This window comes from Haemaphysalis longicornis, unplaced genomic scaffold (assembly GCF_048455015.1).
Source record: "Haemaphysalis longicornis isolate Haplotype H1 unplaced genomic scaffold, Haemaphysalis longicornis Haplotype H1 scaffold_3, whole genome shotgun sequence".
Classification (NCBI taxonomy): Eukaryota; Metazoa; Arthropoda; class Arachnida; order Ixodida; family Ixodidae; genus Haemaphysalis; species Haemaphysalis longicornis.
The window spans coordinates 264,615-292,136 of record NW_027526335.1 but is presented as its reverse complement, the minus strand read 5'-3'; the positions used below and the strand labels follow the sequence as shown (position 1 = coordinate 292,136).

Here is a 27,522-nt window from a genome sequence, read left to right as displayed (position 1 = left end):
TGCAACTCGCCCCTTCAAAACCTTAATCCATCAGTTATGCATGCAATGTTTCCTGCAAAAAAACAACACTGCACTGAGGCACAAGATGGCCAACCTTTAGAATAAAGCAAGATTTTCAGTTGCTGTCGTGAACAAACTTTTTTTCAAACACTCAGGAGATATCGAAAGCTTTTACGCTACTTCACTTACCAAAAACACTTTGGCTCCCAGGTTTTCAAGCTGCGCTTTCAGCTTTCTCGCGTGCTCGTCAGCTTCACTGCGTGCATAGCTTATCACAATGTCTTTCTTCGCATCCTCTTGAACTGTGAATCCCGTGCTGTGGATGGAGATAGCGGAAGAAGCCACGCTGTGAGGGCCGACATGAGAAGGGACGCAGTACAAGAGCACCACCTCCGCCTGACCTTTGTTTTCTCCGCTTCCTGCAGTCCCTGCTTCCTCGCAGGTGGAACGCGGTGGCCGGCTTGTTGTCGGGCAGCTGTACAGTAATCACGCCCTGGCAGATGACGTCCCAGGCAACAAGCTCCTCCTCTTGAGCTTCCCTAACGGGCCACCCATTCTTGTCACAGAAGGAAAATTCTTGGTCCAAGAGCTTCAAGTGAAATGACGCAAAAGAAAGCTGTGAGTGGTTACCGTGGGACCTAGGCGCACCCAGCTGTCACTTGCCTGCTCATTGACCTGGGAACGCAGTTCCGTCACAGAAAGGTTACGGTCGGCAAAAATGAAGCCAATGACAGGCCCACCTGACTTCTTTATGCCGATTCTCCACCGCTCTGAAATCACGGGTTCAACCATGCCACGTAATACAAGCTCCCACACGGCAAAGACAAATAAAAATTTGCTCACCAAAGTTTCTCGTGATAAATAAGGCATTTGTAGTTCCCAAAACGTCAACAGCCCTTATTTGCTCTTCTTGCTGCTTCAGTACTGGAATCCTAAAGTCACAATGAAATTAATAGTCAGTTTCCGTTCCTACCGTTCCAAGTCTGCGAACTAGTTTTCACGCGCCTATCATTGTAACAATTGATTGATTGTAGGGTTTAACGCGCCGACGCAACGCAGGCGATGAGGCGCGCCGTAGTGGAGGGCTCCGGATTAATTTTGACCACCTGGGGATCTTTAACGCGCGGCGAAATCTCGTACACACGGGCGTTTTTGCTTTTCGCCTCCATCAGAAAAGCGGCCGCCGCGGCCGGGAATCGAACCCGCGACCTTGTGCTCAGCAGCGCAACGCCTTAGCCACTGAGCCACCGCGACGGGTTATCATTGTAACAAGCGAAATCACTTCCCGAACGGGCACGACCAGAAACCGAGGGCGGCAAGCTTGAGCATAATTTTTTTTTTTTTTGCTTCCGCTTATTAAGCTGCCTCACGTTACTAACGAGCCCCCACGCATACAACAAAACCTAGCGTGTCGCCAGCGTGGAGAACAAGAAAATACACGGGTACCTTTCCTGGGTCAAGAAAAGGAAGTCGCTCCGAAATGTTGGTAGCTCTTGAGCCATGAGCTCTCGCACGCTTCGAAGGTTCGCGTTCCCATCGGGCAGCCTCAGCACTCCCAGGACGTCGCCTTTCAGGTTGGTGCGATTTAAATCTGCTTCCCCTATCAGGTGGACCCCTAGGAGGTGGGGACCCATAGCCTGCAACAAGAACGACCATCGGCTAAAGCAGACAACCTCACGAAGATAGCGCTGGCACGGCACTAGCCACCGACGCCGTTTCTCAGACGACGGAGAACGTTTGTATAGAAAACATGACGCCACGGACACTTTCAGGGGCCTTTCGTCTCGGTCAAAAGAACCCAGCAAAGCTATCGCGCTAGCATGTCGTAAGCCAACTCACCTATTCGGGGCAGCAGCTACACTCGCCGCCGCACGAGGTTGCCGCAGACGCGCGCGAGAGCAAGGTATCGAGCCGCCAAACGCCGGCTGCACGCTGAGCGCAGATCACGCGCTCGGCCGGCACTGCACACGGCAGCGCTCGTAATGGGTTGTCTCAGTTGTCTTGTTGCGCCGGCTGCGCTACCGCGCTACCTGGCGCTACTCCAGCCAACGTGGATTCCAGCCAAGGCGTAGCGTCGTAGCCGGCGGTAGCGAAGGAAACGGCGACTCAAGAGCTTCCTCCATGCTCAAGAGCTTTCTTTCCTCTGACCACTGCTCTGACTGCCACTGACCGACGTCACCGGTGTAAACAAGCCAGTGTTTCCAGATCAACGCTCAACCAACGCCGGAGCGAGGGACTGGGAGCATGGAGACTGGGAGAACGGAGTGTGAACGCAAGCATGCGAAACAGCGCCACCAGCGCCACCTCTTCGCCTTCTGACAGCCTTCCAGCGCGGAAAGGTTTTCCCGCCAGATTTTCCCGCTCTCGCGTGCAACGCCCGCGCTCATCGGGGTTCCGCCATCACCGGTACGCCAACTTACCTTTGCAGTTGGTTGCGACAGCCATTGGCAACCCAGTGATGTGGGTCAACATGTCAAGCTCCTACGCTGCCGCACATGGCCGCACACGTGACACAACTCGTGCAGAAAGTTCGCAGATGAGTTTCTCACGCCGCCGCAATGCGGCATCGCGCAGAAAGTTCGAAGGAGAGTTTTCATCTTTTTTTTTTTATTTACTGCTACAGTGAAATTCAAAATACAAAAAACGGACACGCACACTGCTCTGCATTCAAACAGAAACTGTACAAAACCGCCAAGCTTAGGAACACGAGTGCAATTCGCTCCTGCAAAAGTAACAAAGCACCAGCCAAAGATGGAAGATCACGGTAACAAGCTGTCAAAAAAAAATTTACCATGTGTGTTTGTTGCGTACTTACGACCCCATGCAAGTCGGTCAACTATGGCAGAAAATTGGTACAAGACCCCTCCAGAAGGCGCACATAGCACAATAATCTCATTGAAGCTTGCAGAAGACGGCAATGAAATGTCATGTTTTATATGAACCATCCATTGGCAATCCATGTAACACAACTCTTCAGCAAATATGTTGCACTGAAAAATAAAACTGTTCTCCAAACCAGCACACTATGCACATATCCACTCAAAAGAAAAAAAAATGTTTTGTAGGCAAGCTCCCCTTCTGCTTCTAACTTGATACAGCCAAAACAACCTAGCAAAAAAATGACACTGTGCCCCCAAGATTGTTCCTTTTCCATTAAGAGTGAAACATTTACAAAAGGCAGGGAATTAAAACACACAAAAAACACTGTACGTCGTTTTCATTGCATTTGAGTGTGTAGATGTATGCTAAATATGCACGATGTGTGCTACATTGCACTGTTTCTTTTTAGCACCAGCGTAATTAACGACAGCACACACACTTACAACCAAACACACACTAACGTATTATGGCAACAACAAAGCAGTAGGCGCCAACATCCACCTTAGCTAGTGAGTGCACTGGCTGCCACTGTTATCATCATCATGCATAGCAGCAGCGCAAGACAAAAAGTACGAGAGCAGAGTCAACGCACTGCAATTAAAAGGTTAAAATGCTATAACACATCACAAGAAACAGCGAAGTGCAAGAGCTTCTTCACATGCATTGCCTTTTTGTCGCACATTAGCTTGAGACGCCCAAACGTGTAGATCTTGTTCTAACGCATCGCAACAGACAATCTCACGTGGACTCTAAGCCTTCCCCCTTCCCCTGTGCAGAATTGAGAGAGGGACTTATTGCAACAAACTGCAGCCTGCATTAAGAATGGTGAGGCAATGAACCTCCAAGCAGCAAGAACCCCATTAAAGAACAGTACGAAGTGCATGCAAATTCACAATCGCTGCTGCTGAACAAGTCTACCAAAGACACTTTGAGATAACGTCCACCTGACCATGTGCTCAGAGTGTAGACAACGCACCAGCGTATGAAAGTGCAACAGAGTACTGGAAGAAGTTGCGATAAGACAAAGTTATAGACGGCACGAGATGCGGCGAAGTCGTACACTGCATGGAAAAAAGCATGGTTGCCAGAGCGACACCTGGACAGGATTTTAGAGGCACACAGCATGGGCACACCAAGCACCAGTGTGAGGCATGGGCGATGCAAGTGGCCTGCCACGGACGCGAGCCAAGTACGTTAACGGCGCAAGCGTGTAAGCAGAATAGCTGCAAAGGTTAACCACAAGGCAGGGATTGTGGGCACTCGGAAACCATGGCAAAAGGCCCATCAGATCAGATGCTTCCTAAAAAAAAGATGTCAAAAAGATACCAAACCAGCAAAGTCTGCCATTGCTTCTGCTGATGTGAAGAAAAAACGCGGCAGCTACTGTGAATACAAGTGCCTACCAACACTCATATTCAAAAACAAAGACCATCTATTTCACTATTCGACGATCACAGCACCACAAATCCAGTTCACACTGAGTCGTACGAGCTTAATGTGTGACTAACCCATCTTGAGCACCTCCAAGACGGCAACTTGGTATCGAGAAAGAGCTAACGGACGTTCCGCTGCCACTCGGAAATACTGCATGTACGATTTCAAATCAACGTCGCAAGCTGCTAGACACACTGGCGGCACGGGTCGCCTCATGCAGAGAAATCTCTCCCCTCTCAGCCGCGTAGCGCAACCACCATCTCGAGCAGAGCACGCATCCGGCAAATTCCCTTTGTCTTTACCAGTACTTCAACTCGCACAGCTGAACGCAGCTCCGCCACCTGTGACAGAAGCATTTCTTTCCAGTGGCCATTCGCTTGCATCTAGCATACGCTCAAATAAGCTATTACTCTAAAACCTTCAAACCGTGGTGAGGATTAGCGGTGACTCGACCTGTGATTACAAATTTCACAAATTTAACACTGGCTCTGCACAAGATAAAAGGGCAAAAATTGCGCTTTTTAACAGCCTTTTCGCTTTGCCAGATGCGATACCACTGGATTTTGAATGCCCCAAGTACTTTCAGAAGGACACAAGGAGACTAACATAAGGATAAGTCAAATAACAACAAACTGCTATAAACGACAACATGTTTATCATGATGCACGGTCTACATGCACATGACCAACCAGGTCTTGAAGTACATAATAAAGAAGTAACGACCACAAGAGAAAATAAAACAATGACATTTCGGCACCCCGAACAGGAGCCTTGTTCAAATATGGTTGCCAGAGCGACACCTCGACAGGATTTTAGAGGTACACAGCATGGGCACACCAAGCACTAGTGCGAGGCATGGGCGATGCAAGTGGCCTGCGACAAGGCTCCCGTTCGGGGTGCCGAAACGTCAGTGTTTTATTGTCTCTTGGGGTCAGCGTCTTCTTTATTATGTGCTTCAATCCCATTCCCGACCAGACGGGCGTCCGTCGAAGCCTCGATTTCACCAACCAGATGTCTTAGCACATATCACTGCTTGCATGCCAAAGCTATATACTAGAGCAAAAAACAGTCGCATGTTCTTTAAGAAAGAGTCTCGGCATAAAAACTAGATCTGAAAAACCCGCAGTGCATATAAAAGCAAGGCAGGCACGGTTTGGCAGCCCCATCAACAGTGCAGGCATGGATTTTGAAGGCAGCTTATTCTCCGACCGTTTTAATGCTTAAAAAATACTCTATTAAAAACTAACTTCGCCAGGCAAACAAGCTTACTTGAAGTGTGAAAAGCACAGCATGTCGCAATAAGATGTCGAGCTCTCAAGATAATGATACATAATAGCAAGATTTTAAAAAAATGAAAAAGAAACCAACCAACGTTAACATGGGGTTAGTTGGTACTGTACTGCAGTGCAGTGCGCGTAGATTGGGAGCAAAATGTAAACAAGGTCCAAAAACACATCTGGATGAGACGAGCATGAACTTTCAACTGCTCACTTATTAACAAGCACAAGCACTTGTTCTGCAATGCATTCTCCATACAAGCAAGTGGATTCAAGGAAGTTTGCATCTGACTGGTCTATCGGCACGTCCTGTGAAGTTTCTACATTTGTTCCCATCCCCAAATGCAATGCCCTACAGAACATGGCCGCTATGGAAGTGTAGCTGACAGACTGCACAGAAGCGGCATGTGGGCGCCTGAACTGGACGACAAAAAGAGGGGAGGTGCATTCAGGAAGCGCATCAGCCATGCAGCGAGAAGCAATCTGTGCATTCCTTCTGCCAGCCATCTAGCGACAGGCCATGCGTGCCTTCCTTTTCTTGATCCGCATGTCATCTCGTGTCACACATCTCGCGCAGCTAGAAACAGGGATTGTCAGGCGTCAGGCAGAACCGCACAATGGTGTGGGAGGGGAAAAAAGAGAAGAAGAAAAATCCCGCATTCTCAGACAAGCGCGAAAGGTACACCCAAAGAACCCCGGCCCTTGTGTTCCTTGTATCGTGTGCAACTACCAACCAGCGGGCAAGTAAAACAGTCGCAGGCAAATCAAGGAGAAGTGTCCGAATGTCCGACGATTTGGCCAAAGTGAGTGAAGCTGAGGAGGGCCCACACGCACACACATCACCCACTGCCTCGATTCGTGCTACTGTACAGGAGCAGAGGAGGAGCGGGCCTCCTCCTCCTCCTCCTCCTCCCAGGGCGTCGGAGGAGGCCGTCCTGTCACGAGACGGACGAGATGGGGTTGTGCGGCGACCCCATCTGGGTGAGCACCTTGTCGAGCCACTGCAAGGGCCCCGAGAGGTGCACTTCGATCCAGCAGGGCGTGGAGGTGACGTCCTGGCGGTGGTACTCCGCGCCCCAGCCCTTGACAAAGCTCATGCGGATCGTGCACATCTTCGTCAGCTCGTAGACCGCCTCGAAGCCGTGGTTCACCGCCATCGTCAGCAGCTCCGCAAATTCCTGCACAAGCGAGAACAGAGGGATGGCGGCTACCTGCCCACAGCTACACTGCATCAAGAAGGCAGCCCACTCAGGGAAAGCAAACAGCAGTGAAACCACACAATTGTACGCAGTGAACGCTCGTTAAGACCAACTCGAAGGGGGGACCATGATGGTTTGTTCGTCTTACAAGAAGCCCTCCCCAAAAGAAATCGGCAACACGCCCAGGTGCATGCAAATATCTTGCTTCAAGACGGTGAATCGAGTAGACATACAATGAAGGAAAAGGGGGGAAAAAAATGCGTCATTTTCGTGCGCAACTTTGTCGAAGACTGTCTTCAAGTGTCCAAACGGCGAAGGAGACCGTACACCCGCTGCCCCAAGCGACAACGCAGCAGAGACAGAGAGGGGAAATCCGCTCGCATGCTCCCGCTGAGAAACAGGTCGCCGCTTGTCTTTTTCATCTCTCCTCCTCCAGAGCAAAGACTCGCTCTGCGGGCTGACGGGCGGGAGAAGTGGCAGCTTCTTTCCCTCCCTTCCTCCGTGGCGCGCATTCGCTTTGCGCTGACTCTTGGTCGAACGAATGCCCCGTCGCACCCCGCTGAAGCTGCCATGTTCGCTACCCACAGTCGCCAGCAGTGGTGGTCACCGGGAAACTTGATTCAGGAGCACGAGCAAAGCTGTTCGTCTTATTAAGCAGATCTCTTTTTTCCGCATTTGGCACAACTGAGAATTCGTCTCAACGGGAGTTCCCTGTATTTTGTTGAGCAGGACCTCTCCCTGGACTCCTAGGGGGCCACGTGTTGCCAGGAAAGTGTCGGGTGCATCACTCGCTCAAAAGCTGAACCAAGCAAGACGCGTGGCTCGGCCATTTTCACTGGCACAGTGCCTTTCTCCGAGCGCTGCGTCCATCAGCGTGCCAGTAAACCGGCGCCCCTACATGTGCCTCCAGTAACTCTCGCTCACATCACAGGATGGGAGGCAGAAGCAGCCTCAGCAAGAAATTGCACCACTAACGGTTCTTCATACAGTGTAAACCATGTAGAACGTAACTGCTTACACTGCAGGACTGGATACAGCACGGGCTCTCGCAGCCATAAGCTTGCTTCCAATGAAACTTAATGCTTGAGATGATTTTTTTTTTTATTTTTAGTGCCAGCCAGATAAAAATTGGCAGTTTTGATGAGTTTTTTTTACACTGATTTCAAATATGTAATTTGTTCTGACATGGCTTTATTTGTTCAAAAAATACAATGCTTTAAAATTTATTTATTGAGGCATTTCTTACAGGGGTTTGAAGCCATTTTGCTTGATGAAGCTCAATAATGGTTTATATGGATATAATGCCAAAGGTCTACTCTGCCAGGCTATGCTGTTTTTATTCATTTCAAAAAATTTTGCAATGCATGAAAGAGGTGAACATTCGATACCAACAATTCGTACAAAATTATCTCATCTTTATTCATTTTTGAAAATAGGTGAGCAATGACAGTGTAATAAAAATAGCATCACCTCCTGGATCAATTCACTACGAATGCAATGGTACCAGTCTTGTCATCCTAGCCCAAGAGCAACATTACAACCCCCCTCTGTAAGGCAGAGCATGGTCTTGCAAAAAAAGAAATGCATTTGAAGTTTCAGATCATGGTAACTTTTGCTACAGCTTAGCTACAACAATATCAGTAGCATCATTTTGCAGCTCTGTTCTTAAAGAAGAAGCATGTGACTGTAACACAAGGATAACTATGGAAGGGCTGCCGTAAATTCATACGAATACCGTACAAATTGTAAAGAAAAAATAAATTTTATATTGTGAAACTTCAGAAACTGTATATGATCCCATTTCACCTCCTCTCTCAGTGTCTTTTCAGAATACAGAAAGGCACAAATATGATGTGCTGTTATTTTTGTGCTACCAAAGAGACTAAAGCACAGCAGCCACCCAGAACTAGAGATTGTCCTGCAATTCATCTCAAACCTACAGCAAGGCTGTAGGGGAAATGCACTTTGGCGATCAATGCTTCAGTGGTACAAATAGCATCACCTGCTAGACCAATTCAATGCAAATTAAATAATACCAGTCTTGTTACCCTGGCTCAAAAGTAAGATAAGGAAGCACCTCGTAAGGAAGAGCGCGATCTCACAAAATAAGCTGCAGAGCTACAGGTGGACTTCAATCTGGCGATCAATGCCAGAGTGATACAAACAGCATCACCTGCTACATCTACTCATTGCAAATGAAATGGTACCATTCTTTTCATCCAAGGTCAAAAGCCAGATAATGACTCGGTAAGGCAGAGCATGACGTCGCAAAATAAGACAGAGAAAAATGCATCTTTAGTTTCTAACTCTTGCTATACAGCGTAGCCACAATATAAAAAGTGCCGTGTCACTCTGTTCCAAAAGAAAAATAAACCAAATATGTGACCATACCACAAAAATAACCTGGAAAGCTCTATGCAAGTAATGAAAAACCTTTGTAAACAGCACTGAAAAACTACACTTTTTGCTGAACTTCACAAACGGTACTACCTACTTTGCACTTTTTTTTCACGGTCTATGCAAACTAAAGAAAAGCACAAACATATTGTGCTGCAGACTGTTTTTTCACAAATAAGACCAAAGCGCAACCTCTAAACCTGCACGTTTCTACGCGGCGCTTCTTCGACAAGATTCATACGTGACAGGCGATCTCGGCCTCTCGGCACAGCCGCCGTCTACGGCGTCCTCTGTCGTTTTTTTTTTTTCGTACGCTTGCAGCACGTAATTCATTGAGGTAAAGTTCTCCAAGCATTGCGGCACGAGACGAAAAGACGTTGTGACAGAATCACAGTCACTAACGGCAGAGAAAACGCACCCGAACTGAAAATACTGCGGTGGCGAACATGCCTGCAACAACAAAACAGGGAAAAAAATTAAAAAAATAAAAGAAGGCGGCTCAACCGCGCCGGCCAATCAGAGACGCGGAACGAGGGGGGGAGCGACTTGAGCGTGCTCCTGCCAATCAGCGGCTTGTAAACAACCGTCGGGAAGTGGGCGCTAACGCTCGTTCTCCTCATGCAACACCATTTTGAGACAGCGCAAAATACGCGCAAATAAATCAGTTACAAAGGAGCCCAAGATGGCCGCCTCCGGCAGTCTGCTTCAAGTGTTTCAAGCTTTTTCAGCCCGGTTTTCAACGTATTGCGGCTCCTGCTGAGTTTTCCAAGTCGATTTTGAGATTGAGCACAAGGTTGCGGGTTCGATTCCCGGCCGCGGCGGCCGCTTTTCGATGGAGGCGAAAAGTAAAAACGCCCATGTGTTCGAGATTTCGGCGCACGTTAAAGATCCCCAGGTGGTCAAAATTAATCCGGAGCCCTCCACTACGGCGCGCCTCATCACCTGCATTGCGTCGGCGCGTTAAACCCTACAATTAACATCAACATCATCGATTTTGAGATGCTTCCCGATCAAATTCAGCTATGAAACTTTTAGAGTAGGCGCTTGAAGGTATAAAGACTTCAAAAATGTGTTTTTCGGAATTTTTGGCCATTCTAAGGGGTTGCTTGTAGCACACATGGTGCTGACTTTTGGGGCTCGAACGACATACATAATAAGCAGTACAGGTTGTGTTCACTGGCGCGGCACGCATGCCGGCAACCGTGTGTGTCAAATAAAGCACCAAGTTGGTTACCGACTGAGGAATTCGTTGCACTAGCGAACATTAAGGCAGGGACAAAGCTAAGGAGGAGACGAAACACACGCCAGAACTTCAGACCGCCCGCACACTACGAGTGCGCAGGCAGTTTGAAGCTCCAGCGTGTGTTTCGCCTCCTTTTCAGCTTTGCCTTAATGTTCGCTAGTACTATGAATTCCCTGTGTGTCACCCTAGCAACACGCATCAGGCCGTCCCACCGAGCATTACCTTGTGGAGAAACACGGCTTCATTCCTTCCCCTCCAAGCGACGTAGCACAGGTGTTCCTCTCCGTGGCGGAATGCGCCCTCAGCTCTCACGCGTATTCCACAATTACAACGCCAGCGGATACCGCGCAGCGTTCTTCTCGCCATCGGGGCCCTCGGAGGGAGCTCGTTTTGGCGGCTCGTTCTCCTTGCGGGCCCCGCTTTCGCCTGCTGCTGGGGGCCGCTGCTCAGCCGCCCTCCGTCACCGCGCTCGCTTCCTCGTTCCCTTCCAGGGACGCCAGCCAGCAGCGCGCGACGGGCTCAACCACAGGGCAACCACTCCTCTCCACTCTTTCCTCGCCTTTCTAACCTGCACTCTTCTCTTCTATCCTAGCATTAATGCTATTCACACCTCGAGGGCAAGTGGAGCGCCACCACATAACGCGAGTGCAACCAGAGTCCTTCAATGCGTTACTGGTCCCGAAACTGCTCCGTAACTCAATGGGAGAGCTTCATATGCTGCGTTTGGCCGCCGCGCGGTGGCGCCACCCTCTCACTGAGGTCACTCCTCGGGCGGCGTTGCGCTGGCTCGAACGGCGGAGCCGCGGTGAGTTGTGTTTGTTTTGTGCGGGAAAAAAATGTAACGTGCATATCGCGCTCTCGTGATGCGACTTAAGTAGTTCAACGACGATGCCGAACATGTGTTGCGTCCCGGGATGTCGTTCCTTGTACAACGATACCACAGAAAATGTTTCCTTGTTCTGTTGACCGAGCGACGGGCAGCTGCGTGAGAATTGGAGGGGCGTCATTCCAAGGCAAGCAACGGGAGATTTCAGCTTCGATAATAAGTGTGCGACAGTGTGTAGAAATGCGCTGTGTGTGAGAATGGAAAAAGTAATGTACCATTTTGAGAGCATCGTGAACCTAGAATTGTACAAGGCTAACTTAAAGCCGGATTTTTGTCATATAAGTCAGGTTGTAGCTGTGCTTCATTACCTGTTTGCAAACTTGTAGTACCTTGCGCTCAGGCTCGCGTGTAAAAAAGCTTTGGGACGTCCTTGGGCTTTTACTTTTCGTATTTCCGTGAATTATCCCTTAGGGTTAATTTTGTTTGTTCTGGAACCGCGCGTGGGTGATTCCGGTTTCTTATCTTGCGTTTCAACTGGAGCGCCCGTTTGCTCTGTTTGTCGTACGTCCCGTCGGGCAATATTGTTTGATATGGAAAGGGTGCCACCTTGTCGCTAACTTGATTTTTTGTTTCTTCGACAATGTTCTCGATCCTATTTCCATGGATCTGAAATTAATAACGTTCCGAGAGTAATGCATGCATAGCAAACGCCGCGCAACTAACTTTATCGACGTTCATCTGTGCACGTCACACTGCGGACTGCTTCTTCGACGTGTGTTTCATTCTAGTCTTTTATAGTGCAGGAGATCGCTAGCTCGCTGCGTTCAGAAAACTTTTGCTTCGTTCTTGGCTACGTAGAAATATTCTGTTTCCTCCGTGTGCTGCACATCGCAGCGCGAAAAAAAAAATTTTTGTACGCTGGACCACGCTCTTTTGTCTCCCTTCGTAACATTGAATTTTTTTGTTGGTGTGATAAAATCAGTTTTATTGTTCTTTTTTCGCTTCCTGTTTTTGCGAGTATTGCAAAGCGTGGATGCAGAAAGACACATGGTGCAACATATATCTCTTCGTGTTTTGATCCTTCGCGTTTCTGCAGCGTTTTTAGATGTTCTCAAGTATGTACCCACTCATCGAAATGACAATACTATTGGGCTATCTCTTTTATCGTTCTGTGCATACCAGAGCACTCGACGGATTCATTAAGCGTAGTCTGAACGACACGTACTTGGTTTCTTTCAGTTTTTTATTGTATTATCGATTGGCCCGCAGCTATCCGTGACTACACAGCTTCCGTATATGTGGTAATTACAACTTTGCTTTAAGAAAAGAAGCAAAATAGATTTAAAATCCGTAAACACAACGGCGCAGCGCTTGTGCCAGAGCACACAGAAGCCGTTGCCGTTCGCGGCCAAGGTCTACGGTAATTTACTTCGACAAATAAAACCCCATTGAAGGCAGGTGATATACACAATGACTGGACTATTCATCGCTAACTACTACAAAAAAAAACACACTTAAGGGGGGACACGGCTCTTAGACTCGGAAAATCGGCCCAAAAATCAAGTTTTCAGTTGCCCCATTTTCGGGTTTCGAACACCCTTCTGCACCTACGCGCGAAGTTTCATTCGAATGCATGAAGTATTCGCTGAGTTATAGCGATTTAAAAATGCAATATCGCACCCACAGCTCTTTAAATTGAGGTCAATTTGCAGCCAACTTCGGCCGCCCGGATCTCGGAAACTACGCGCTTCACCACGGCTTTGTTGGTCTCGTTCGAAAGAGCGCGTTTTCAATTTTTTTTTACCGCGCAAAATGCAAGCCTAACCCGTCCCAAGCGCGAACAAAACAAACGCAAAAATAGGAGCGAGCGCGAGCGGCTATTGGCCGGTTTTTGCACGTGACCAAAATGGCGCCTTCTGGTTGGCTCCCGGGAACTTGCTTTGAAAAACTGACCGCTGGTGTAGCCATCTTGTTTGGGAGCCGACCACGCTAACCACGCCGAGGTGATCATGCCGGGGGGTGCTAAAAAGTTCCGCTCTCTGCACCGATACGGCAAGAAGCGAGCAAAACCCAAGAAACACGATACCGACGTGACCTTGGCGCTTCCTACGCCTTATCAGCAACCAGCCGCCGATGCCGCCGATGCTGACAGCGTCTCGGCCGACGGAGCTCCACCGACTCAACTCGAGGACAGCGGGCCGATTTGCGCGAACTCCGGTCGCGTAAGAATGGACTCGCGACCAGTGACGACCAGTGACATTGCCCAAGCGAGTGCGCGTGAGAAGGCTATTCTTGATAGGCTCGAGTCCACGCCGGCAACTACGCGAAAGACGACGCCTTTCACGGAGCCCGCTGGTGCCTCCGCAACGTCGGCCACAGACGACGCGCCTTCGTACGGAATTGTGCACATGGCCCTTCTAAACACACTGTTCGACGCCTTGAGTTGCAAGACATGCAATGGACGTGTAGAATTGGTGAGTGGCGAGCGTAATTATGGCCTTGCCACGAAGCTGTCTGTGCGGTGTGTGAACTGCGGCGAGATCGCGGCAGAGTGGAGCTCGCCGAGGGTTGACAGAGGAAAGACGTGCAACCCTTTTGAGGTGAACCTGCTGCTGGTCGTGCAATGATATCGACCGGGAACGGCCAAACAGCGATGAACGACATCTTTGCCACAATGGGGTTATCCCGCCGGGGACTGCACAACAAGACGTTTCAGCGGCATCTGAAAAAGACTTTTCAGCCTGCTGCCACCCGTGCAGCCGAGGCCGCAATGACTCAGTGCGCCCAAGAAGTGGCGGCAGTGTACGATGACTTGTGTTTTGGACACAAGGGAAACATTGCCGTGTGCTACGATGGCACGTGGATGACGCGGGGGCATTCTTCGCACGTAGGTGTCGGCACTGTGGTGGAACTGTTCACTGGCTATGTGCTGGACTATGTTGTTCTTTCAAACTTTTGCTTGGGCTGTGAAAATGGCCCCAAGCCTGGCAGTGAGGACTATGACAAATGGAAGTCCAGCCACCAATGCCAAAAAAACACCTCTTCCAAAGCAGGCCAAATGGAGGTGGAGGCTGGGAAAATGCTGTTCGAAAGGTCCCTGCAGAAACGAAACCTGCGGTACACCACCGTCGTCTGTGATGGTGACAGCCGTACCTACAATGCTGTTCGGGATGCAAAAGTGTACGGCTATGTCGAAGTGCAGAAGGAGGACTGCATAAACCATGTGCAGAAGCGCATGCGGACGGCGGCACGCAACTTGTTGCAAACACACAGAGGTGCAGGCAAGCGAAGCCTTGGTGGCCGGGGGAGGCTAACAGCTGACCTTATTGACAAGCTAGCCCTGTACTATGGTCGAGCACTGAAGTCCCACGTGGGTGACGTAGATGCCATGCACCAGGCAGTGATGGCTACATACTATCACGTTACATCCACTGATGGCAGCCCCAACCACACTTTCTGCCCCTCAGGTGAGCAGTCTTGGTGCCGTCACAATGCCGCAACAGCTAAAGGAGAGCCGCAGCCTAAGCACAACTACAACCTGCCAAGTGACGTGGCTGAAGCACTTTTGCCTGTTTACAAGCGCCTGTCGGAGAAGAGCCTGCTGCAGAGGTGTGTGCGGGGGAAGACCCAGAACTCCAATGAGAGCTTCCACTCGGTGATTTGGAGTCTGATCAGCAAGGACCAGCACTCGTCGCTGTTTGCCGTTGAAGCCGCTGTTGCCGAAGCTGTGCTGCGCTTCAACACTGGCAACAAGCACGCGGCTACAGCAATCTTGGGAGAGATGAACATGAATGCTATGGTCACTAATTCCAAGAGAGCACAAGAAAAGGACTTGCGTCGCAGCACGAGTTCTGCTAAGAAGCGGGCAGCTTCCCTTGGGATTGCCAACATCGTGAGGAGAAGGCACCGTGACGGGATGCACGCCGACTACGCTCCAGGGGCTTTTTAGTTGCACTTGAACTTTTCGTCTATCTTCTTGAGACCGTGACGCTCACAGCCCCATGTCCGGATGTGCACAGTCTGTGCTCCCGAGTTTGTCAAACTTCCAAAGTTTCAAGTTTTTTTTTTTTTTGCCAAAATATACTGTGAGACTGTGACCCTCACAGACCCATGACAGGATGCACATTGCCCATGCTCCTGGGGTTTTTTTTAGTCACACTTCAAAAGTTTCATGTTTGTTTCCTTCGGTGAAATATACTGTGAAACTGTTTCTCGCAGCCCCATATTTTCATGTTGTAGCAGTTACAGGAGTTAAAATCTCTTGCCCTACAAGGTAGCAATTATCATAATTCTTTTTTATGAGGGATTTAAAGTCTCTACAAGCGCAACAGGACCAAGATAAAGTGGTTAGCTTTATACAATAAACTCCACAAAAAAATCTGTCGGAAATGCCAAATCACGCATTACATTGCAAATGTAACATGCAATAACTTTTGTTCAGGTTGGTGGAGAACATTTATTCTTGTTTTGTTTCACTCCCTGATCACAACTGATCATTTTGATATGCTAGATGTGTGTGTAAACTCCTTGGAAAAGTTCTGAAACGTTTTTCCTCGTTTTCTCAAAACTGCAATTTTCATGATAGTGCGATTTTGGAGGGTCGATATCTTTGGTGCTACTGGTGCTATTGCCATAATTCTTTTTTTACTAGAAAGATACACTTTTGGAGAGTGCAATCAGGCTAAATTATGCATAATTATTAGTTTTAAAAAATTAGAAAAGTGGCGATTTATTTTTGATCCAAACAAGCATTTTCACACGCAAACGTTTGACTTGCTGTAACTCTGGTTCAAATTGACCTAGAACACTCATTCTTCATTTTTGCACTCTTTGATGACTCTAGATTAGTTCTATATGGTAATTTTCTTTATACTTTATTTTGTTTAGGAAATAACTCTCCTCCAAACAAAGAACATAAATTTGCTAATATCTTAAAAAATTCATATTCCAGGACAAAATAGATAACATATTTAGAATCAGCATGCTGAAATACATAAACCATGCAATTTATATGCAAATCGGTCCATAAATAAAAAAAAAGTTCTAAGAGGGGTGTCCCCCCTTAATCAGCGCGCAAACACCAAAAGCAGCAAGCGTTTGCACGCCAAGAGCTGGCCAATACGCCGCACGCGCGGCGGCTGGATGACCTTCGTGCGGCGGTGGCGCCTGTAGTGGCGCGCGCGGTCCCTATATGAAACTAACGCCGAAGTTTCGTGACCAGTAAAGCATTGAAGGACTCTGGTGCAACCAAGAAAGCATCCGTTGATGCCACCGCCGAGAATCGGGTTGAAACGCGGCAGACGATGCACGCTGGTGTTTTTTTCCTGGGAGATGCGGGGCACAGTGGCCACGGTCATGGTGGTTTTCAGTGCTGCCACGTGTACAAATCACCCACTAAACTTTTCAGTGATACGCTGCACTTTGAATTCAGTCGCTTAAAGGCCAACTTCCACTGCCTTCTGGTGAGAATATGGCTGCATTTGGCTGGCTTTTTCAGAACTGGCCTACTTCCTTCCTTCACGATTCTGAACACCTGGTTGCTCATTTCCAATCAGCTCGAGGAACTCGCCCCCGTGAATGCAACAACACTGAACCAAGGACTGCACACCATGCCAAGCGACTTCAATATTCTACGCTGCTCTTGCACCACAGGCAAAAAACCCTACGGCCAGCTCAGAATTCTGCACACCAAAAGGTCCCACAACACAGGAGTCCTCCTAACACAACCAGCGAAGCCCACTTCAACCAAGGCCACAGAAAACATGAGCCCCTGCCAGCTCACCCTGTTGTTGAAGATCTTCAAGCTGCAGCCCGACGGAATCTTGCAGACCGTGGTCGGGTGAAACTGGTGCGAGTGGTTGCAGTTTCGGCTTTGCACAAAAATGGCACTGTCACTGAGGCACTCGGCGTAGACTTCCCCTCCAACGTAGTACAGGTGGACGCCTGGGCGGAAAAGGGGGGCCCTTCTGAGCAGGGCAACCGAAGGGCGGCACGAGCTGGCAAGCACGGGGCCAGCACGACGAGAATCTTCCATACGAGCTCCGTCCCAGGACAACAAAGATCACCTTCCACATCCACTGCACATTCATTTCTGGCAGTGCTTATGTGGATGCCTCAACACTGACGACTGCATCGGCCTGGCCCCAGCCCCCTTAACAACAACGTAAATCATTCCGCATTCACAGATTATTCTAACTGGCCTCAACCCTGCAAAGCAATTATAAGAGAATTGCAGAAACAGGCACACAGAGTCGAAATAGGGCTCACGCTCGAAACCCTGCTCAGGACTGGTGACATTCAACCGTGCGCCGCAAGCAGAGGCATCGGCAGCAGCCGCCCACCTTTGCCAATGTGCCGGCGCGTGTTCTCGATGGTGGAGTTGCGGTTGACGTTGGACAGCAGGCCGAGGCAGAAGCGGTTGCTGTTGTTGGAGGGGTCGGTGAAGCCGTCAATGACGATGCTGTGGTTCTGCGCGTGGAAGATCTCGCCCACCCGCGAGTTCAGCTCGTAGTACGAGATGTTGCACCAGTACTGCGGCTCCTGGTACGTCACCGGCGACACGTCTGCAGGGAGGAGCGTGTTGTTCCACTGGACACCGCCTCCGCACAAGGGACTCTCTCTACTTCCACGGACAGGCGAAACTATGAGGCACACAATATTGCAAGTGGTACCAGCACGGTAATGCCTAACGCCGCACACAGACACTAGTCAGTACTTGCCCCCATAAGATTCATCAAACAGGTCTCATCCTGTTCGCGATAATGTATTCTGACGATTTAGGATGAGGGGAGTGAATGAAGTCAGTGCGAGGAGAGAGTGTTTGCCCGTGAGTGCCGACGATGATAAGGCGACGACCGCGCATCAAGCACATCCTGCAACAGCTTTGTTGTTACAGTGCAGCCCAAGCACTCCTTGGCAAAACTGGGAGCGCGACTAAACAAGGGCGACAGAACACGAGCGCTTGTGTTCGTCGTCCTTCTGCCGTCCCAGCTGAATCGCGCTCCCAGCCTCACCCCTGGCCCAACAGTGCGTTCCACCCAAGCACTGCGTCCCAGCAGTCCCCATCTTCTCTCACCAGGAGGAACGGTCGATGTGTCCATTGACTGCGGCTGGTCATCAGGGGCAGACTGACTGTCGTCCTGAGCCGAGTAGGCGGGAGGGGGAGTGTCCGCTGCGCAACAAAGGGGCAGGGGCTTCAACCACAGCGGCCTGCCTCCTAGCGGTCTACTACGACAAGCAGTATCGGTTCTCAGCAAGGCAACTCTCGTCGCGAATGCCACATGGAAAACATCACCAGGGGCGCTGTTCCAGAAGGCCCGAGATTGACCGAAACTTGGGTACCATCGAGCTCTGTACCCGCCCCCTCACGTAATGGACATATTTCAAGGCGGGCTTAAACAGACAGACAATGAACTTTATTGAATGTCCTGAGGAGCACTGCTGCCGTTCAGGGCGGCAGCGCTGCGGGCCGCTCCCACAAGGGGACGGGGAGGCCGAGCCTCACCGCCGCGTCGTGGGCCCTCTGGACGGCCCTTAGCTAGTGCATTACCGTATTTACTCGCGTAATCCTCGCACTCGCGTAATCCTCGCACCCCTAATGTGAGCCACCAAACCTTGGATTTTTTGGTTCCTCGCATAATCCTCGCACCCCCAACTTTGCAGCGGCGAAAGTTGCCTGCTCGCGAAACCCGCATGGTGCACGCGCTCTCCAACGCGCGCCCTCCCCCGCCGCCTCTCCATTCGGCGGAGAGCGCTGTGTATCCAAGGCCATCCAGGCGCCCTAACAACCTGCATGGCTACTCCCTAACAGGCGCCCTAACACGCTACTCACACTGTACACTGTACTTGAGCCGGTTTCGCGTGCGCGCAACTAGACTACGTTCGCGCAGCCCGCTGTCGTGTCGCCGTCGTGGTCCCGCCGTTGAGCGGCAGCAGTCAGTGAGTCACTCGCGTCAGTGGTGGATAGCTCGCTGCCGTTTTGAGAACTTTTTGATCTAATTGTTTTGTGCTTGGTGCCGCTTCGCCATGGGGAGGAACGCCAGCTACACTGCCGCTTTCAAATTGAAAGCGAAAGAGTATGCGATCGAACACGGCAACCGTGCCGCAGGCGGGCACTTCGGCGTCACCGATTTCAACGTGCGTTACTGGAGCAGGGCACGCACATACGACGACTAGATAGGGCGCGCGCCAGAAAGCAAAGGCGGCAGTTTCATGATCGCTGATCGACGGGAGACTGTTTACGTTGTAAATAATAAAATAAAAAGAAATAACTACTGTTGGCAACACTAAACTTACCTATACAGGGTTCGTACAGGTTTCGAAGAGAAAAATTCAAGGGTTTTCAAGGACTTTCAAGCCCCTGTGGGAGGATTTTTCAAGGCCCTCTGCGCGAGGTTATTTTGATTTTTTTACATCAAAGATCTGCAGACAAGGCTTTCAAAAGGCCCGACATATTTATTGCACAAAGAAAAAAATCTCACAATGCAAATTTGCTTGCACTGAACAGAAAAAATAAGAATAGGTTTATCATATATCACAATGCAGATTTGTTCATGTCACACACAATAGAAAATTGTTCTATTGCCCCAAATAGCATTAACTGCACAAAGCAAAAAAAAATTAAGCAGCTCCTCCTAGCCACCCTCTTCAGGGGAGCTCCAGTCGCTTTTGCTGAATTTGGACCTTGATCGAGTGAAGCTCAGCTGTCTTGTCCTTTGCCGTCTTCCTGAGGCTATTTGACTTGACAATGTGTGTCACATCATTTTCTGCCTCTGCTTTTTCCGCATAGGCATCTGCAGAAGCCACGAGGTCATCAATTGTGGCTTCCAGCTTTTGTTTCTTTCTTTTCATTGCGTCAAGCTCTTCCTCTATGCAGTGCTTTTTCCTCTGCTTTGAAGCATCAAGGTCCTGCCTTTTCTGGGCTTCCAGGTATGCTCCGTACCTCTGCCTAGCTGCCGACACAGCAATCCTCAGTTCCTTAGTGATTGGAATTTGTAGGACACCACCTGCCTTCTCAACCGCATCACACACAACCCGTTGCGACACGTATGAAAGCTCCTTCAAGTTCTCTACGCACACCTGCCGGTTCACACTGAATCCACGTTCAACTGTTGCTTGGCCGTGACTGAGGACAAGCAGAAGTTTCACAATGCTCCACAACTCCGAGTAGGTTGAATTGAACTTCAAGAGGTCAGCATAGAATTCATCCAGCCTATCAGTGCCCTTGTCAAATTGTCTAAGTTTATGTTTTTGCTCATGCAGGAGCTCCCTGTACTCAGCCAACACTGTGTCTCGAACGTGGTCAGCCATTCTACCCACAGTGATGAGGGTATCCAACACTTTTCTGAAAAGAGGAAGGCATTCGTCTGGCTTTGTACACATCTGTCTTGGGTCCAGTGAAGAAAGGCCCCTAACAAATGCAAACTTCAGGGGGCTTCTCTCTAGAACCTTCTTTGTGGCATAGATCAAGAACTGTTTACATTCCATCCGGAACTGAAACACATCCTTTGCGCTTGCATGAGAATTCTTGATGATTTGCTCTGCCTTGTAGCCTATATCCACCTTTTCTAGTGGAATATGGTTCTCAGCATTCTCAAGGTCGACCTTCAGCAGGCCCACGATTCCTTTGGCAGACAGGACTGAACATTTCAGAAACTTTGTGAACAGCTTCCTTAGAACAGTCTCTAAATCCCTTGCGAGGAAAAAGGCCATTGCTTTGTCTGTCTGGTACTCTACCAAAAAAGGCTTCAGTGCATTTGCCACACACAATGCAAAATTCAACTTTGCTGGGAGCAAAGCATCACAGCTGAACTCCAACAAGTTGTTAAACGAGGCACATTTAGGCAGGTTGACAGCTTTTTTTCTAGCAGCCTCAATGTACTTGTTGATGTCAGACCACACCAACAACGCTCGCTCAATTACAGGGACATTCTCTAACCACCGGTGGGCGACAAACTTGAGAGGAAAAGTGTGCTGGCCGGTGACTGCAGAAAAGTCCTCTCTCCGTGCTGGGGCATCTTCAAAAAGTGCATTCAGACTAGACAACAGGCAATCAAGTCCCCATTTAGTTGCTGAAACTCCTGCCCTGTAAGCGTTGTGCACTGTGTGAAGCCCGCAAGTGCCTAAGTCCACACATTGAACCTGGTAATTTTGTTGCAAGTGCACTTGGATGTGCCTAAAGAACTTCAGATTAACATTTGGACCATCCATAGATATCTGAAGAACTTTTGCAAGGGGCAATGGCTCAAGGGCACTCAGCAACTTCTCCTGGATGTCATCAGCTGTAGAATGCCCCAGAAAAACGGAGGTATAATACCTCGTCGTCACTTTCTGAGCGGAGTCCCAACACCTCACGTGCACATCCATTTGCTTGCTTTGGAGACAGTCATTTGCCGACTCATCGAAAAGTACCACAAAAACTTCACACTGTTCTATCTCTCGCTGCAAAGCTGAGAGAAAGAAAGGCCTCAGACCATGACATGTCACATAGGCGCATTTCTTTTCACCACACGAAAACGCCTTTGCCACTTCACTGTCCGGGAACATGCGCTGAAATAACTCCCCTGCTTGCGATGACATCCGATACGACATGTGGGATGTGACGACTTTCAGAGTCCAAATAATTTCAGCGTCAGTAACAAGCTCGTGCGTTTTGCAAGCGTCGTTTAGGCTTGGTGACGGCAACGGAGCCGTGGTAGCGGACTGCCCTGTCTCTCTCGCGACAGCAGTGAGATGGCTGCCCAACACGCCACCTTGCGTTATATTCACTGCAGCAATATGCTTGGCACTTTTCATGTGGCTTTTCAAAGCCGATTCACCCATGGCAGTCACATCAAAGGTTTTGCAGCAAAGCTTGCACTTAGCCCGATGCGGACTTGTTGTGTCCGGTGCAATCCACTGCTTGTAGTCGTCATGGTGGAGCCACGTAGTCTGAAACTTGCTTTTCCCGGGCATTGTCTCACATATCAACACATCACTTTCACTGAACCGAAGAAGCCACGTTCAAAAAGCGCTGAAATCACGATTAGACGAATACTAGCGCACGGACGCGGACGTTTTGATTGGCTCCTGAAACCACTGTCAGTTGGGGACAAAAGTTAGGGACATTTAGGGAATTTGTTGTTGCAGCGAGCAGGCTTAACATAAACTAACGATGTTACTGACCTTGCTGGGAAAATGAGCGCATACATGCCCCCTTTTCCGCTCTTCCGTGTCTGTGACAGCAAACGCCTGAGACCGGCATGGCTGATCTACGCTGAGCTCAGGCTGCAAGTCTCTCTTGAAATGTCGCAGTAGGTATGTCGGATAGGGAGATCGCACCAATACTAGCATTCACGGTATATTCACGCATCTGCAGCTTCATTTGGTAGCATTCAACACAAACACACGCTGGGTAGTGACAGCGCAAATCGTTCACTCGGGGGACCCAGGGAAATGCTGCGCCTACTTCGGTGTTGTCCCTAGGCGCTCAAAAACAAGTCAAGTGACGTCACGATTTGATCACGTGACCCAAGGATTTCTTTCCTCCTTTTAGCCGCTTCGATAGCGATGGGGATGGAAACGGCTCGTTGTCTTCAGTGTTGCCAGCTGCCTAACAGAATCGGCTACAGAGGTATAAAAACCGGTGTTTTCTTGACTGCGGTTCAGAATGATTAAACAAGAACAAAAGTTCAGCAACAAAGTCCGTTTTCTTGATGACAATTACTAAATTAAATCTAGAATTCAAGAAATTCAAGACTTTTCAAGGACTTGTAAAAAATTCAAGGTTTTCAAGGGCCTTGAAAACAGACTTCTGGAATTCAAGGGTATTCAAGGTTTTCAAGGACCTGTGCGCACCCTGCTATACAAAAAACGACCGCTACATTTAGCGGGACTGGCATAAGGCAAATTGGCAACACTGTGCACCAGATTTTTTTTTTCCAGCATAATTCTCGCACCCCTAACTTTGCATTGACTTTTCCGGAAAAAAAGTGCGAGGATTATGCGAGTAAATACGGTAGACCAGGGCTCTGCAAGTCGAAGCGCCATTCTTCCAAAGCACTTTAAAAATGCGATTCATGCCATTTGCTGATTATTGAGGTGATGTAATCGGTCCAGGGCAGCGCGCACCAAGGATGCGCGACTAGGGCGTGGCGCATCTTTTCAGCGGTTTCTCTCGCTCCCCTGCTACACTGGTGGATACCAGTGTTGCGGAGTTACCACTCCGGAATTGGAATCACTCCGGAATCATTTCACCTTTTGAGGTGTTAGAATGGAATGGGAATGGAATTAAGTGAATATTTCCCGGAATTGAATGGGAATGGAATGGTGATTTTTTAGACGACGACGTCGTCATCGCTGGCGCCTTCCGGCTACATAATTAGTCTGCGGTGACGACTGCGTCGGTATATCTCAAATGGAACACTGGTGACGAAAACTAGAACGTATACCCGGCATCTTGAGTAACCAAACCCGCAAAGCCTGCAGCAGTGCTGGTGAAACTGAACTTCGATCAGCGCAAGCGCGTCTGGCCGGCGGGCCGGTGACGATGTTCGGTCGGCTCTTCATGGTTTGGCCGGCTTTTTGAGGCATAGCTTTCTCTGTACAACAGTCCGTGGCGCCGATGGCAGACCAGCGTGTCAGTTGCAGGCGCCGTGTGCCCAGGCCAGCAGGCGGGGAATATCGTCAATAAGGGGGGGTGGGGAATACAAACGGCGCGCATCCGAATCTGCTGTTTCTCACAGCAAGCTGATGCTGTGAAATCTGGGAGCTAGCAATATAAAGCGTTCGTGCATGAAGCATGAAACAATCAATCTGCTTGGCGTTCTCCTTCCACGCTCCGTGCCCTGCGCGCAATAAATAGTGTCGTAGCTTGTAAGCCGACCTGGTAGGCATGTCCCGGGAATACGGCGCCACCCTGTGGACCCTCTGTCGGTCTGTAGCAGTGGGGCCCCGGGGCTCCAGCAAATCAAAACTGAGGCAGCAAAAAGAAAATTGTTGGTGAGGGCCTGCGTGCCCAGCACCGGCCATAGGCATAAGAAGCGAGCTTCGGATGTGTTACTGAGCTTTCTACCTCCGCGCTTTGGTACGGGAGTGGACAACTGGGATATACGATTGCGTTAGATATTAAATACGACAATGCAGAAGACACGACTGCCAAAGGGCGTTTGTTTCTAACAGTTCCGGCTCCTGCAGCACCCTTGTTTGCCAGTGATTTGACAGCTATCAGCAGTGCGACATTTCGATGCGAAAGTGCGGCCACCTCCTCCAGTTGTTCCAAAGTGGCTCGTTGTTTGGTTGCTGTGTTTCTGTGCACGTGGCCTTTGCGCCCAGGGTACAAACATACCTGATTTCTGAAGCCTTAGTCGTCGGCGTGATAGTTTGAGCATCACCACTATTCAGGTGGGGAGGCCTCATTTCAAAATTTTGATCAGGTCCTCGTGCATATTGGTTGCGCGTTCACGGAAACAAACTGCGTGACCATACTTCTTTATTTTGCCAGGGCTCTCGTCACGATATGGCTCGGTCACTTTAAATGAGGGGGTCATAAATAATGCCGTGTATTGAACAGATTGGCCTGAGGTAGTGCCAGGGCAATAAACAAGCGAAATGGAGGTCAACGTGGAAGCGGTGGTGATTTTCCTACTGTGAATGCAAAACTGTTAAACGAGTACTGACACGAAATTTCTCGCTTTCAGTTTTTATGCTGTAAAGAATACATATTGGCTCAGTAATTACGAAAATCGAACCGAAAGCTGTCAGCCGCCAACACAGAATTAATTATAGCACGTTTATTGCAACCAATTTCAAATTTGGTCGCCGCGCGGGAAAATGGCCGTTCGAAGGCCAGCCTGCAAGCGGGCCAGCCTTACGTCACGGTCTCACCCGTGACGTCAGAGACGTTTTTCTTTCCTCCATGCGTTCGCCGCATCGTCTGCTACGATTGCACATGGTCCGCGACTCGCCCGCGCAGTCGACATGTCGTCTGAATCGTCAGATTCGGATGAGTCACTGCCACCCGACAGAACAACTTTATTTGGCCAGGCGATTAGGCCGGCGATGTCTTTGCCGTCGTCCGTTTTTTAATATCACTGCGGCTCGAACCGGCGCAGACCGTGATAGCAACAGCTTGTCGCCACTCTTCTAATCAATCTGATCGCGGAAAAGAAGCTCCACATGCAAGAAAGTAGATGTTAGTGTGTCGAAAATTGTGCTAGGAGTTGTTATCAGCGCTGAATTTAAAAGTGGCGTTCGGATATTTGCCGCGATGATAAGCCTACGCTGACCGGCAGCGGAGGTTCGGCACTCAGACCCAGCACTGCCGGCACCACGGTGCGGCGAGCGGCCGAAAGATGGCGCCACCTGCGCGCTAGAATCAAAACAGGCCGCGGCAGATGTTTTGGTCACTGATCGCTGAAACGGAAATTATTGCCAAAATAAGGCTTCATATGCGAAAAAGGGGAAGATAGTGTGGTGAAAAGTTGTGTAAGGGATGGTCATTCGCAGTTGCACAGATACCAGCGATCAAATAGTCGCCACGATACTAAGTTCCCAACACCCAAGGTGACCCGTGCAACCCCGAGCCCGCTGGCTTGGGCGACATGCGGCCGCCGGCGCGCACAAACTCAGTCCACGTTTAGCGCTGCATGTCGTCGCGTGGAAAATAATGCATCTTGGCGTCGTCGTTGATTTGCTCGGGCAGGCTTCCACAAGCAGTACTTCGCATACCGCGAGCTTGCCATAGCACGACTTGGGCGAGCTCGGCGACGCGCACCGCCGCGTCGCCGTGGTGCCCGTCGACATCGCACACCGCGCATTTTTCGGCACCAGTGCCGAACACCATGCGCCGGCAACGAACTGAAGAGCAAAGACGTCGAACACGCAACGTTTACAAGCATTGCTCACACAGCTACGCCCACGTCTCCTGCCCAAACAAATACCACCGACAACAGCAGCGCAGGATATCGTTTCCGGTTCTGAAAACAACCATATGACGTCACCCTGAACCGGCCAGACACGCAGGCCAATGTTTCGTCACACCGAAAGCGATTGCGCTAGTGCTGCCGATTTGTGGAAGCTCGTGGCCTGGACAATCAAAATCGATTTTAGATGTGATTCCGGCCTCGGATCGCTGCAAAAATTTCTGTGAGGCATCTGTACAAACTACTGAAGCCAATTATATCATTTTTTAGGTATCAAAATTTGGTGTCAGTACTCCTTTAAGGGTGTTCCGTGACGCTGCCTTCCCGTCTCTCGCGTTGGTACAGTAGCATTAGTGCTAAATGCTGTAAATTCAATTTAAATCATTCAAGCAAGAATTTAGAATGCTTGTACATGTGAGAAAGCTCCGCGTGACATGCCTGTGAGCTATCCACACCATACTTTATGATTACGCTGTATGACTGTACCCAAAGCACATCGCAAGATAACACGCGACAGACTGTGCAACGAAACGGACATCAACGTAATAGCTGCTTCACCTCGCGTCGCAGGAACAAACCGCTAAAACATGCGAACCTGCAAACACCAAAATGAGTAGCGGGATCCCACTACTTATTATGCAAAAAGGGGCACTGTGACACTGCCACTCCTTTAGCGCGAAAGCTTTCTTAATGAGACCGATGGCGTTCTGTAAAAAAAACTAATACATTTCCATATAAACCGGTTGCTCTACCGAAACGCTCTGATAACATCTCTGGACCCACGGCGCATGCATGAAACCGGGGACCGTAAATAAAGTCTTCCTATCTCTCTCTCTGAAACTGGGCTTCCATTCTGTCAAAAAGGTAACTTGAAAAGCTCGAAAAAAGAACAGTTCTAAATAAGACTTCACATGCGTCGACCCTGAAGACGGAGTGCAATAGTATATCTTTATCTCATAAACCACGCAACCGTGTACATTTAGATCCTTCTTAGATGCGTTACTAGTGCGCGAGAAATCGTGTCATGGGTTCGTTGTTCGCTCGCGAATTGGAGGAAGTTTGAATGTTTGGCGATCGGCTGGATGCACTTTCAGCGAAATTTGGACGACCTCTAAGCTTTCGCAATTTTCTCTACTTTCGTTGGGAAGGGATGGTAAATGTTTGCATTAGAAGGGTACTTGTTTTGCACGAGATACGTAACCAAGCTGCTACCATCTCCCAAATCGGTGACAGGTAGCACATTTTGCATACTTTTGCAGTTTTCAACGCATAGGATAACGTCAGATTCATGTTCCGTTCCCCGAGCGCTCGATACAGCGCCTAAGGCAGTTTTTACGTTGAGGAATTAAAGAAATGAAATTGAACT

At 49.4% G+C, this 27,522-nt stretch overlaps 4 protein-coding genes across 5 annotated transcripts in view; 1 reads left to right on the top strand and 3 right to left on the bottom strand.

Annotated features, from left to right (window-relative positions):
• Window positions 1-2,211, bottom strand: part of LOC144173823 (uncharacterized) — a 74,436-nt gene extending 72,225 nt beyond the window's left edge. Inside the window, exons 1-6 of the mRNA XM_077702081.1 lie at window positions 1,840-2,211; window positions 1,447-1,637; window positions 844-932; window positions 664-770; window positions 402-589; window positions 190-316 (exon numbers count right to left, since the gene is read on the bottom strand). Of these exons, the coding sequence (XP_077558207.1) occupies window positions 190-316; window positions 402-589; window positions 664-770; window positions 844-932; window positions 1,447-1,634 (699 nt within the window). The 5' untranslated portion in view covers window positions 1,635-1,637; window positions 1,840-2,211. The remainder of the gene's footprint in view (window positions 1-189; window positions 317-401; window positions 590-663; window positions 771-843; window positions 933-1,446; window positions 1,638-1,839) is intronic.
• Window positions 2,212-2,587: 376 nt separating this feature from the next.
• Window positions 2,588-27,522, bottom strand: part of LOC144173822 (protein mothers against dpp-like) — a 39,087-nt gene continuing 14,152 nt past the window's right edge. For both annotated transcript variants that reach the window (XM_077702080.1, XM_077702079.1), the window contains 4 exons: window positions 18,332-18,427; window positions 17,598-17,819; window positions 17,039-17,199; window positions 2,588-6,769 (listed from right to left, as the gene is read on the bottom strand). In XM_077702080.1, coding sequence (XP_077558206.1) covers window positions 6,530-6,769; window positions 17,039-17,199; window positions 17,598-17,819; window positions 18,332-18,427 — 719 coding nt within the window. In that variant the 3' untranslated portion in view covers window positions 2,588-6,529. The remainder of the gene's footprint in view (window positions 6,770-17,038; window positions 17,200-17,597; window positions 17,820-18,331; window positions 18,428-27,522) is intronic.
• On the top strand, window positions 13,266-15,608 carry LOC144176072 (uncharacterized). Its single transcript, XM_077705194.1, has 2 exons — window positions 13,266-13,611; window positions 13,857-15,608. Exons 1-2 carry the CDS (start codon window positions 13,266-13,268, stop codon window positions 15,203-15,205), a joined length of 1,695 nt encoding a protein of 564 aa, XP_077561320.1. The 3' UTR covers window positions 15,206-15,608.
• Window positions 19,691-22,297, bottom strand: LOC144173821 (uncharacterized). The gene has a single exon (XM_077702078.1). The coding sequence runs from the start codon at window positions 22,207-22,209 to the stop codon at window positions 19,903-19,905; it is 2,307 nt and encodes a 768-aa protein (XP_077558204.1). The 5' UTR covers window positions 22,210-22,297; the 3' UTR covers window positions 19,691-19,902.

Excerpts from the sequence above, each read along its gene's own strand:
- LOC144173821 (XM_077702078.1), bottom strand. The coding sequence starts at position 22,209 with ATGCCCGGGAAAAGCAAGTTTCAGACTACGTGGCTCCACCATGACGAC.
- LOC144176072 (XM_077705194.1), top strand. The coding sequence starts at position 13,266 with ATGCCGGGGGGTGCTAAAAAGTTCCGCTCTCTGCACCGATACGGCAAG. Across the intron at positions 13,612-13,856 it reads GCCTTTCACGGAGCCCGCTG|GTGAACCTGCTGCTGGTCGT; the intron begins GTGCCTCCGCAA and ends AACCCTTTTGAG.